Raw genomic sequence first — 12,047 nt, forward strand, 5'->3', positions numbered from 1 at the left:
CCAGGCCCCGCGCAACTACAGCAGGTGCGAGAGCAGATGGCCGCGGCCCTGAAGCGCCTGCGCGAGCTCGAGGACCTGGCGCGCGCCCTGCCTGAGCTGCAGGAGCAGGTGCGCGCGCTGCGCGCGGAGAAAGCGCGACTGCTGGCCGGGCGCGCGCAGCCCCAGCCGGACCCGGAGGCCGAGGCGCGCCCGGACAAGCTCGCCCAGTTGCGGCGCCTCACCGAGCGCCTGGCCACCTCGGAGCGCAACGTCCGCTGCAAGGCCGGCTCACAGGCTGACGGCCCGGACGGGTTGGCTGCAGCGCGCAGGGAGGGCGCGCACCAGGTCCTCGACGGGGCGGCCGGGACACCTGGAACCCCGGAGGGGTCGCCCCAGACCCGGGAGGTGGGCACCGAGGCTGTGCTCGAGACCCAAGAGGCAGGTGCCCAGGCCGCGCCGGAGATCCGGGAGGCCGGCGTGGGAGCGGCCCCCGAGACCGTGGAGGCGGATACCTGGGTGACCGAGGCGCTGCTCGGGGTGCCTGCAGCTGCCGAGCGCGAGCTGGAGCTGCTGCGCACCGGCCTGGAGCACCAGCGCGGGGTGAGCGAGCTGCTGCGCGGGCGGCTGCGGGAGCTGGAGGAGGCCCATGCCACCGCCCAGACCCCTCGGGGCCGTGCGGAGAAGACCACGCAGACTGAGCTCCCAGAGGAGGCCCCCTGCCTGGCTCCGGAGAGGGACAGCCGTCCAGCGGACCTGGCCGCGGCCCCGGCGGGTGAGTCCTGACCCCCGGCTGAGCCCCTGCGCACGAGCCGCCCAGCCCAGGCTCAGCGCCCTCCTCTGGCCCCCGCCAGGCACCCTCAAATCCATCATGAAGAAGAGGGATGGCCCCGCTGGCGCCCAACCCAGCTCGGGACCCAAGAGCCTGCAGTTTGTTGGCGTCGTCAACGGACAGTGAGCGCGTTCTCCTTTCCCACGGCGACAGCTGGGGGGACACAGACGGAGTGTGCATGGCCCCGCCGCGCGCCTCAGGGCCACCCTGATTCCTCTGCTGTGAAATGGGGACAACTCAGGGGCTGGGGGTTTAGCTCAGGTGCACAGCGCCTGCCTGGCAAGCGCGAGGTCGTGAGTTCGATTCCCGGTACAGGAAAAAAAAAAGAAAGAAATGGGGGACAACTCGCCGCGCTCAGCTCATGCCTCTCGCTCTGCCCCCAGGTATGAGAGCTCGTCCAGCGAGGACGACAGCGACAGCAGCGACAGCCAAGGCGGCGCCCCGCGGCCCCCGAGGAGTAGCTCTTCCGGCTCAGGGGATGACAGCGGTGGGGAATCCGACTTGGGCACGCCCAGCGGTGGGGATGTCAGGGACCCCGGGCCAGAGGCAAAGGAGGAAGCAGAACCTCAGCCCGGGACCCAGGGAAGGTAAGAGGCACCAGGACTCAGGAACAGGGGTGGCTGGGTGTCTCAGGATCCCCCCTGAGCCTCGCCCGCCTCTCTGAAGGTACGAGCTGAGCCCGCGGTTGCGCGAGGCGTGTGCCGCGCTGCAGAGGCAGCTGAGCCGGCCCGGCGGAGTGGCCCGAGACAGCGTGAGTGCGGGATGGTCCGGGGTGCGCCCTGCCGCTCTTAGGAAGCCTTGAGTTTGGTTCTCTCTCACCAGGGACCTATCTAGACCCTAGGTCCTCCAAGCGATCTGTTCTAGAGAGGGGGTGACCTCTCCTTAATTCCCTCAAAGGGAGCTGGGCGTGGTGGCGCACGCCTGTGATCCCAGCACTTAGGAAGCTGAGACAGGAGGATCGCTGGGAGTTCGAGGCCAGCCTGGTCTCTATAACAAGACTCTCTCGCCCCCAACCAAGTCCCACAAAGGGGCGCACCTCTAGCCCCAACCACAGATTCAAGGCCAAGTCCTGCTCCCTGACTTCCCAAAGGCAAGCTCTCACCGCCTCTCCCACTCTACTCTCCCAGATTCTTTCCAGAAGGGTAGGACCCCGTCCCTCCGCAAACAGCAGCCCCCCTTTCTGAAAGGGGTGTTACCCCAGCGCTCTCCCTACTCGGACAGTGACCTTCCTTCTTTACCAGGATCGCCAACAGCGTCTTGCCAGGACCCCTCGCCCCCAGCCCTGAATTATTACTGACACCTTGTCGGTGTCCCTGCAGAACGCGGCGCGCCTGGTGGCCCAGGAGTGGTTCCGGGTGTCCAGCCAGCGGCGCTCCCAGGCCGAGGTGGTGGCCGGGGTGTTACGCGGGTTGGCGCGCCTGGGATCCCCGCTGCTGACACACGTGGTGAACCTGGCAGACGACAACGGCAATACAGCCCTGCACTACAGCGTGTCCCACGGGAACCTGGCCATTTCGAGCCTGCTGCTGGACACGGGTCAGACACACGGAGGGCCGGGAGACCAGGGAACGGGAGTCAGGCAGAGAGGGCGCCAGGGGAGCCCGGCGGGAGACACTGGGGAAACGGAGACAAGGGATCGCCGGCAGAGGGCGCCGCTGCATCTTTGTGAAATTACCAGATCCTTGGGTGTTGTTTTTTTTTGAGTGTCACACTACATAGTTCAGGTTGACCTCGAACTCACAGCGAACTCGTAATTCTTCTGCCTCAGCCTCCCGAGTGCTGGGATTACAGGTGTGTGAAACCACACCCTGCTGTGGAGTTCACTGCACCCCTACCCGCCAATGGACGTCAAACTCAGGGCTGTCACATTGAGCTACTCCTCCAGCGTTTTTTGTTTTTTTTTTTTTAAATCAGGGTGGCACTGGGTAGCCCAGGCAGCGATCTTCCTGCCTCAGCCTCCAGAGAGCTGGATCACAATGTGTGCCACCATACCAATTCCCAATCATTTTTTTTTTTTTAATTGGGGTAGTGCTGCATGCCTATAATCTTGGAAGGCTGAGGCAGAATTACTGAAAATTCAAGGCCAGCCTGGTCTACATAGTGAGTTCCTGGCCAGCTTGAACTACATAGCTAGACCTTAACTCAAAATCAAACAGAAGCTGAGTATGGTGGCACATATGAGTGACCCTAGTGATCTGGAGGCTGAGGCGGGACTGTTGTGAATATGAGGGCAGTCTGGGCTACACAGCGAGTACCCTGTCTGAAAAATGGCGGCAGGGTCCTCCTGCCTCAGCTTTCCGGAGTGCTGCAGTGACAGGCTTGTGCTGCTACACTTAGATCCCAAAGGTCTTGGCCTCACCAGAGACTCCCCCGCAGGTCCACCCCGACCTTCCCTCTTTGCAGGGAAAAGGAATGCCCAATTTGGGGATAGACCACAGTGCAGGACATGACTCAGCTGCCCCAAGCCCCGCATCAGGCCAGCCGGGCTCTGCCCCCCTCCTCGGCTGCGGTGTTCCCGCTCTCCTGCCTGTCTGCTCACCCCTGCCTCAGCTTCCCCTGCCCTGAAGCACAGCTGTGTACGCCCAATGCTGCAGGCACTGAGAGGCTCCTGGGGTGCCAGCTCACTGGGCACCGACCCCAGAAGGGCTGGAGACAGGGTGTCTTCCCCTGGGCCACCCTCCGCACCCGAGAACACACCCAGGAAACCCTGCAGAGCTTGCTGAGTGAAGGTCTTCGCCCCCTCCTTCCAGTCATGAAGGATGTAGGCTGGGAGAGTTGAGGCGAGGAGCGAGACCGCAGTTACCAGATGAAAACATGAATTCACTCCTGGTGGGCGCCAGGCGCCTGGAGCAAGCACCATCGGGAGATGAAATGAGGAAGGAAGGTACCCTGGGGGTGAGACTCATGGGTAGAGCAACTCTGGCATACGGGAAGCCCTGGGGACAACCCCAGCAACACAAGAAAAAGGAGCCTATGGTAGCCAGGACGGCAGGAAGTTGGGGGTTGCCCGCCCAGCTTCCCCGGGAGGCTCCACCCGTATTGCTGTCCCCCCTTCACAGCTGTCGTGGATGAGCGGGGCATCAAGTCACACACCTCCTGTCATCCCCGCATATGTTCAAGCCCAGCCTGAGTAACTCAGACTTCGTGAGACCCTGTCTCAAAATAGAAAAAAAATGCTGTAGAAGGATGGGTGAAGACCCTGGATTCAATGCCCAGTATGGGGGTGGAAGCCCCTAGCGCAGGCTGCACAATTAGGAACCCATTTAATTTTTTTTTGTCTTTTTGAGACAGTTTCTCACTGTGCAGTTCAGGTTGGCCTTGAACTCACAACCATGCTCCTGCCTCAGCCTCCCAAGAGGTGGGATTACAGGTGTGCGCCACCACGCCCGGCATTATTTGCACTTTTGAGACAGGGTGTCACTCTGTAGCCCAAGCTAGTTTGGAACTGGTGATCCTCCTGCCTCAGCCTACTGAGTGCTGAGGTTACAGGAACACACCATCATGCCTGGGTAATTTTCTTTTTTATAGTGCTGAAGATCAAACCACAGCCCTAGCTGGGTGTGGTGGTGCATGCCAGTAATCCCAGCACTTGGGAAGCTGAGGCAGGAAAATCGCTTTGAGTTCGAGACCAGCCTGGGATACAAAGTGAGCTCAAGGCCAACCTGAACTACACAGCGAGTTTCGAGACAAAAACAAATACACTAACAGCCCTGTGTATTCTACAACAATGCGATGCTAAGCCACACCTACCTTCTAACACCTCCCGCTTAACCCTTTTACTAAGTCCTCATCTTGATCCCCTACCTAAGGTAACCGTTCCATGACTCCGCCAGATCTTCTCCCACCCACTCACCCCCCAAGGCCACCTCTCCTCAGCCCAAAGCTTACACAGGCCCGCACTCAAGCAGCCCCGCCAGCAACACATGATCCCGACAGAACTGAGCCAGAGGAGGCTGGGCTCATGTTCCTTGCTAGTGCTGAAGTAGACATTTCCTGGGCTGCTATAAAAAGTGTCACCACGTGGGTGGCTGAACACAACACAAATGTCAGTTCCACAGTGTGAGATCAAGGTGTCTGCAGGGTCGTCGCCTTCTTGGGGTGCAGTGGGGGGATCCCCTTGTGCCTTCCTTGCAGCTTCTGGTGGTGGCTGTGGGCAACCACACTGCACCACTGCACATTGCGACTTCACCTTAAGATTGTATTTGCCAAGGCCCTGTTTCTAAGTAAGGCCACGTTCACGGGTAGTGGGGGATTGGACCGCCACCTTTTTCAACCAATAACCCAGGCTGCAAGCTGAGGATTCTGGGGAAAACATCTGGGCTGGGGATGCAGCTCCGTGGTACAACCCTTGCCCAGCATTTGAGAGGCCCCGGGTTCCACCTCTAGCACCAAAACAAAAAAACCCAGACAAAAACCAAAAAGCTAACAGAAGCTCACATACTAGGGGCAGCAGGCATGGCATGCATTCTGGAAGCGGGACAGCGGATTAGGGAGAGGGTAGCGAGTCAGGTTACGGGCTAAATCTTTTTCACTGCTGCTTGGGGGCATCTACGGAAGGTGTCACGGACAGGGAGCAGGGTGGAAGCTGGCATAGCTCCCAACAAAGGAGCAACCATATTGGCTGGTTGCTGTTAGCCATGAGGTACACCTGTCCACTGGGTCAGCAGGCGCTTACTGAGCACCTATTACATGCTAGGCACTAAACAGTGAGGGATACAGCGCCAACAAAACCTGCCCGGTTTGAAAGAGCCAAGAAGGGAAAAGGAAAAAAAAAAAAAAAAAAAAAAGAGCCAAGAAGGGGGCTGGGGATTTAGCTCAGCGGCACAGTGTCTGCCTGGCAAGTGCAAGGTTGTGAGTTCGATTCCTGGTACCGGAAGAAAAAACAAAAACAAACAAACAAACAAAGAACAAAAGAGCCAAGAACCAAGAAGGTTTCACTGAGGCAAGGTGGTTACTGGGAGGGGACCTGCGTGGGCATAGGACTCACGGTGACTGCACATCATGCAGGTTGAGGACTTGAGGCACCAAGGGAGGTGAACGTCAGGACTGAGCTGTGACCACCCTCTCTCCCCAGGGGTCTGTGACGTCAGCTGCCAGAACCGCGCTGGCTACTCTGCACTCATGCTGGCCTCGCTCGCCTCCGTGGGGCAGGGCCCGGAGGACATGGCTGTGGTCCGGAGGCTCTTCACAATGGGTGACGTCAATGCCAAGGCCAGCCAGGTGCACACTCACCCCCCCTCGGGCTCAATTAGGGGGCGACCGTTTCCACCCTGGGAGCCCACGCTAGCCGGCCTCACTCCCTTGTTCTCTGGTCCCCAGACGGGACAGACGGCCCTCATGCTGGCCATCAGCCACGGCCGCCAAAACATGGTGGCAGCCCTGCTGGAGTGTGGGGCCGACGTGAACGCGCAGGATGCCGACGGGGCCACGGCGCTCATGTGCGCCAGCGAGTACGGGCGCCTGGACACCGTCCAGTTGTTGCTCAGCCAGCCAGGCTGCGACCCTGCCATCCTGGACAATGTGAGCGACTGGGGACCACGGGGCTGGCATGGAGGGAGGGTGCCCTGCTGTAGCTTGGCGACCTGATGCCCCCCATGCTCCTCAGGAGGGCACCAGCGCCCTGGCCATCGCCCTGGAGGCGGAGCAGGACGAGGTGGCTGCTCTACTGCACGCCCACCTGAGCTCCAGCCAGCCCGGTTCTCAGGTGAGCACAGACCCCAAAACAAAGCACTCTTAGCTACAAGCCAGGCCTAGGAGGGCACCGAGCATGCTGCAGGCCTCTATTCCTGGGGAGCCCCAGAGGTGGGGAACCTGGGGCTTCTGTGAAGCAGATATACCTCCAGGTCAAGAAGCCCTAACCACAGAAATAACCTGGCTTTGATCACAAGCAAAATGTATTTTGCCTGTGGGTTTTGGCAATCTGACCCCAGACACTCATGTCAAAAGGAGAGGACCTCTCTGACTTTAGGCAAGACTTGCCAGCAGCTGGTGGGCAGAATAAATCCAAGGGACAGGGGCTTATCTGCAAAGTGCAGCAATGTCCTCAGCACTTTTACCTATCTAGCCAGGGTTGGGAGGCTGAGGCAGGAAGATAGGCCAGGCAGGGCTACATAAGAGGCACTGTCTCAAAGAACAAAAAATTATCCTGTACTCACCAGACAGCTGAGATGTGGAAATGATCAAGCCCCTCTTCCAAGTCACACAGGGGTAGTGCCGTGAGTCAAACCAAGCAGCCTGGCTCTAGTAAGGGGTGACCGTTCTTTGGGGGTTTGTGGGGTGTCTGAACGCTCCCAGCCTCCAACAACTCTTCCCTCCTCTCTCTAGGCCCAGGCAGCCCCAGACTCCCCGACAGCCACCCGGGCAGGCACACCGAGCGCAGGATGCAGTGAGGTCGGAGAGGGAGCCCAGCCTAAGTGAGCTGCCAGAAACACCAGACTGGGACTCAGGGAAATCCTTACCTCCCTGCCTCAGCCTCCGGATCACCCGCCCACCCCGTCACACTTCTTCCCTAATAAAACACTGCTCCTACGCTTGCCCTGTGTGGGGACAGCGCGTTTGTGCACATGGGGACAGACAGAAACGGCTTCCCTTGCCAAGAAAAACAGCCTGTAAGTTCTGCCGAGTACAGAAGGCCTGCGGCCACCTGGGGACGGCACAAGAACCAAAGAAATTCTAGAGGACCGAGGAGGGCAGGAGCTTACACACAACACAAACGCTTTATTTCAAGGGTGCCAGTTCATCCCGCGGCGCAGCCGATCGATATCCAGGACCCTGCGAACAGACCCGAGCGTGAGATGCAGACGCGGCCGCCAGCAACCGGCGGAGCCCCTTCTCTCCCGCCAGGGTGCCGACCCCGTCGCCCCCGCCCCGGCCAGGAGGGGACAGGAACCCGCCCCGTACCCACCGGCGGCGGGCTTCAGCGCAACCTCCGGGCTTCCCGCTCCGACTCCAGCAGGGTGAGCACGTCGCCCTCGCGCACGGGCCCCTTCACGTTGCGGATGATGGAGCGGCTCGTGTCGTCCATGAATTCCACGCGCACCTGTGTGCACTGTCCCTGCGAGCCGGTCCTGCCCAGCACTTTGGTGACCTGGCAGAAAGAGGCTGGAGTCAGACCTGGCCCGCCCGACTCTCCCGCCTTCTCGCTCCCGTCCGCGATGCTCAAATCCGGGCCCCGACTTACCCTAGCCAGCTTGATAGGTTGCACCCGACTCGTGTCCATGATGGCGGCCTGGAGGATCGGGCGGAGAGGAGTCACGTGGCGCGGGGGGGACTTTTATAGGGCGCGGCTGACCCGCCCACTCTAGATCTCGCGAGATCGCGCCTCGCGCTTCCCAGAAGGCCCCGCGGTAGAGACGTCACCGGAGCCCTTCGGCGTTGACGAAAGATGGCGTCCGCTACTCGCATTATCCAGAAGCTGCGGAACTGGGCTTCCGGGGTGCGCGGGAAGGACTGGGCCACGCTGGGAGGGATGTGGGCTCTGTGCACCCGGTACTCGCTCCCGCTGCTCCCCTCCCTGTCTCTCAGCCCGCAGGTTCCCTGGATGCTCCAGTTCGTGATCACTCGCCCGCCCTTAGCTACAGGCATTACCTTGGTCCTGGGCTGTCCCTAGCTCTCGACCTTCGCTTTGGATCTCGTGGCCCGCGGGATCCGTAGCCCTGTCCTGATGTTCGTCCCCTGCCTTCCCTCCGTCTCCTCACCCCCTCTTCTGGACGCCCCGCAGGCTGACCTCCCTTGTCCTCTTCCCACAGCAAGACCTGCAGGCGAAGCTGCAGCTGCGATACCAGGAGATCGCCAAGCGGTGAGCAGTCCCCGCTCGCCGCCCAGCCTCCGATCTGGTCTTTTCCCCACCAAAAACAAAATCCGCGTTTCTTCAGGCCCCGGGATCCCCGAGCAGAGATCCCGTCCCCGGCCACCCTCCGGGTTGTGCGGGCAGAAGTTTGCCTTTAGCCGCGCTGGACGTTACGGAGCTGGCTCCTCGCGGAACGGTCAGGCTGGGTGTGCGCTGCCGGTTGGATTCCCGGGTAGATCTGCAGTCCTCGGTGTGGCCCTGCAGTGTTTTGCCCCCAAGCTACAGATGGAAAAATAGGAGACCTCGAGGGGCCCAGTCATTTGCCGAAAGTGACATCCGGGGGTTGAGCCCCAAAACATCCTACTGGACTCATTTACATAATTGGGACTTACAAACTCTGCCATGTCCTTAGCTTCGGGGGTTCCAGTAAGAACAGGAGTAGTTCTCCGAATTCCTTTCGTGGAGCTAACATGCAACAGAAATAAACACAGCAAGTAGCATCGTTCTGGAAGGGAAACAAAATGAATGAATAAACTGGAGGGTGGCTGCTGGAGGTCAGGTGTTGGGGAAGGTATTTTTGGAAGGGATTAAGGATACCGCACCCTCTAGTGGCTCATTTGGGCCTTGGTATTGGGCAGCTGGTTCTTTTTTACCTTTCTGTGCAGTGGTGCAGAAGTCTTGGTGAGGGTGTACACAGTGGGTCATCTCTGCCTTCCTTAACCTAATTTGAACTTCCACGTAATATATTGCTTACCACACTGAAGTAGTTTTTAACCTTATACTGCATTTCTCATTTTTGAAATACAGTGACAGCTGGGTGTAGTAGCCCACACATTTAATCTCAGCACTTGGGAGATTGAGGTGGGAGCACTGCTGCGAGTTTGAGGTCAGCTGGGATACATAGTGAGTTCAGGGCCAGCCTGAACCACATAGCAAGACCCTGTCTCGAGAAAACAAAAACAATGGCTAGCAGTTGATCTATGAAAAAGTTAAGTCATGGCAAACTAGTTACCAGACCAAAAACCAGGTTTTTCTTTTTTTTTTGGTCTTTTTGAGACCGGGGCTCGCTATGCAGTTCAGGCTATCCTCGAGCTCACTTTGTAGCCCAGGCTGGCCTCGAACTCGCAACCATCCTCCTGTCTCAGCCTCCCGAGTGCTGGGAATACAGGCGTGCACCACCACGCCCGGCCTAAAAAAACAGATCTTTGAGTCAGGCATGGTGGCGCACGCCTATAATCCCAGCACTCAGAGACTGAGCAGGAGGATCCTTGCGAGTTCAAGGCCAGCCTGGAATACAAAGTGAGCTCAAGGCAGCCTGAACTGCACAGCAGACCCTGTCTCAAAAAAGACCAAAAAAAAAACAAAAAAAACAGATCTTTGTATGACTTTCCCGGCCTTGTCTGCTCTCTCACACACCCTCCCTGGGAAGCTCCTCTCGTTTAGAGCTCGGCATTTCCTTTTAAGGCGCCAGGTTTCTTCAGAAATTCAGCCCTGGGATCAGCCCAAGGCAGGGCTGAGTTGTATTCACCCCCTCTCTTGGCATCAGACCACACGGTAGCAGGAAATGCAGAGACCTGGATGGGTTCCAGGGCAAAGTGCTCTTTGGGCCATAAGCCTTGATCCCAGCAGGGTGCTTCAAAGAACTCCTGAGACGACAGGAAACCCTGGGAGAAAAAGTCACGCAAAGCAGACACAGTCTGGCACTGCTGCCTATATGTTTATGGACTGTAATCGCTGGATAGGTTATAGTCATGGCCTTGGCCTCTTTGGTTCCCGAGCACCTGCAGGTAGAGCTCAGCCAACTGCCATACCATACCCACTGGGAAATCACCAAGCCCCACCTTCTGAAGAGCCCCACAAAGGGTCCTCTGGATCTCCTGTATTTGGGCCATGGGGAGACCTGGGGTAGGGTGAGCTGGGCCTGATCTTCCACTGCCTTTACTGTTTGCCGAGGGACACCTCTTGCCTGTGGCTCAGCCCCGGGTTTTTGAGACCTGTACAGGACGGATCAAAATACATGATTTGTGTTTAAATTTTAAAAATTACTATTGTAAAAGAAACATTGTCCTGTAATCCCAGCACGCAGGAAGCTGAGGCAGGAGGATTGCCGTGAGTTCTAGGCCAGTCTGGGATACATAGTGAGTTCCAAGAGCAGCCTAAAGTTGTTTTTTCTTGGGTCAGGCATGGTTGCACACACCTGTAATCCCAGCACTTAGGAGGCTGAGGCAGGAGGATCGTTGTGAGTCTGAGACCAGCCTGGGCTACAAAGTGAGCTCAAGACCAGCCTGAACTGCATAGCAAGACCCTGTCTCAAAAAGACAAAAAAAGAAAAAAAAAAGAGCAGTGCTCCCCCCGTCCACCCCTTTTGCTCTTGTTGCTTTTGCTGTGTTCTGGTGCCATGAGCTATTGCCCCTGTATCATGCCACCCTGCCTTGGAGCCAGCCGATTATGACTAAAACCTCCACAAACTGTGAGCTAAATAAACCTTTCCCTCTTAAAAAAAAAAAAAAAAAAAAAAGGCTAGCCTGAACTGCATAGTGAGACCCTGTCTCAAAAAAACAAACAAAAAACCAGTGTCATTAGTCTCCCTCCAAATACTTCCTCTTGGATTGAACACACTTAGGCATTCCTGCCGCTTCAGTCAAGGCTGGCCTTGAACTCACTCTGTATAGCCCAGGATGGCCTTGAACTCATGGCAGTCCTTCTGCCTCCGCCTCCCAAGTGTTGGGAGTACAGGCATGCACCACCATGCTGGTCTCGTGTCTTTACAACAATAAAAAATATAGTGAATACTGCCGTTGAATGCCATCCAGTGAAAAGCAGGCTCATAAAACACAGTGTGTCTTTATCCATCTTATTTATATTTTGGAGACTGGGTCTATGTATTTCAGACTGGCCTTGAACTCAGGAATGATCCTCCTGCCTCATCCTCATGAGTGCTGGGGTCATAGGTACATGACACAATACCTGGCCTCATCGACCTATTCACAGGGCTGGCACTGTGTGATTTCTGGCCCTCCCCCAAAGTCAGAATGGCAGTGAGAGCCAGGCGTGATGGCTCGTGCCTACAATCCCCACCACGCGGGAGGCTCGCTGTGAGTTTGAGGCCGGCCTGGGCTGCATGGTGAGTTGAAGGCAGCCTGAACTGCATAGTAAGACCCTGTCTAAAAACAAAAACAAAAATGAAATGCAACGACAATGAAAGAGAAATGCTTTGAATCGATTCAGGACATCGAGGCAGCCGCAAGAGCACAACTAAAGACACTCAAGGAAGAGGGCAGAATTCTCAGAAGGGCAGGAGTGATGATCCCAGCCGGGCATGGTGTACGCCTGTAATCCCAGCACTCGGGAGGCTGAGGCAGGAGGATCACTGCGAGTTCGAGGCCAGCCTGGGCTGCAAAGTGAGCTCAAGGCCAGCCTGAACTGCATAGCGAGACCCTGTCTCAAAAA

The 12,047-nt window shown here is 57.6% G+C and overlaps 3 protein-coding genes across 3 annotated transcripts in view; 2 read left to right on the forward strand and 1 right to left on the reverse strand.

Moving 5' to 3' along the window:
• Kank3 (KN motif and ankyrin repeat domains 3) overlaps positions 1–7,341 on the forward strand; it is a gene marked incomplete at its 5' end in the record, with an annotated part of 17,308 nt that extends 9,967 nt beyond the window's left edge. The window contains 9 exon segments of the mRNA XM_013509152.1: positions 1–751; positions 831–930; positions 1,192–1,395; positions 1,475–1,559; positions 2,128–2,344; positions 5,883–6,028; positions 6,128–6,328; positions 6,414–6,512; positions 7,133–7,341. Of these exon segments, the coding sequence (XP_013364606.1) occupies positions 1–751; positions 831–930; positions 1,192–1,395; positions 1,475–1,559; positions 2,128–2,344; positions 5,883–6,028; positions 6,128–6,328; positions 6,414–6,512; positions 7,133–7,225 (1,896 nt within the window).
• Positions 7,342–7,505: 164 nt separating this feature from the next.
• On the reverse strand, positions 7,506–8,099 carry Rps28 (ribosomal protein S28). Its single transcript, XM_005413132.2, has 3 exons — positions 7,989–8,099; positions 7,709–7,895; positions 7,506–7,579 (listed from the first exon to the last, which is right to left on the reverse strand). The coding sequence occupies exons 1-2, from the start codon at positions 8,025–8,027 to the stop codon at positions 7,725–7,727; spliced, it is 210 nt and encodes a 69-aa protein (XP_005413189.1). The 5' UTR covers positions 8,028–8,099; the 3' UTR covers positions 7,506–7,579; positions 7,709–7,724.
• Positions 8,100–8,131: 32 nt separating this feature from the next.
• The window catches only part of Ndufa7 (NADH dehydrogenase (ubiquinone) 1 alpha subcomplex, 7, 14.5kDa), a 6,747-nt gene continuing 2,831 nt past the window's right edge, over positions 8,132–12,047 (forward strand). The window contains exons 1-2 of the mRNA XM_005413133.1: positions 8,132–8,243; positions 8,557–8,606. Of these exons, the coding sequence (XP_005413190.1) occupies positions 8,193–8,243; positions 8,557–8,606 (101 nt within the window). The 5' untranslated portion in view covers positions 8,132–8,192. The remainder of the gene's footprint in view (positions 8,244–8,556; positions 8,607–12,047) is intronic.

This window comes from Chinchilla lanigera, unplaced genomic scaffold (assembly GCF_000276665.1).
Source record: "Chinchilla lanigera isolate Chin_1 unplaced genomic scaffold, ChiLan1.0 scaffold00162, whole genome shotgun sequence".
NCBI classification, from domain to species: Eukaryota; Metazoa; Chordata; class Mammalia; order Rodentia; family Chinchillidae; genus Chinchilla; species Chinchilla lanigera.

Excerpts from the sequence above, each read along its gene's own strand:
- Rps28 (XM_005413132.2), bottom strand. The coding sequence starts at position 8,027 with ATGGACACGAGTCGGGTGCAACCTATCAAGCTGGCTAGG. Across the intron at positions 7,896-7,988 it reads AACCTATCAAGCTGGCTAGG|GTCACCAAAGTGCTGGGCAG; the intron begins GTAAGTCGGGGC and ends TCTTTCTGCCAG.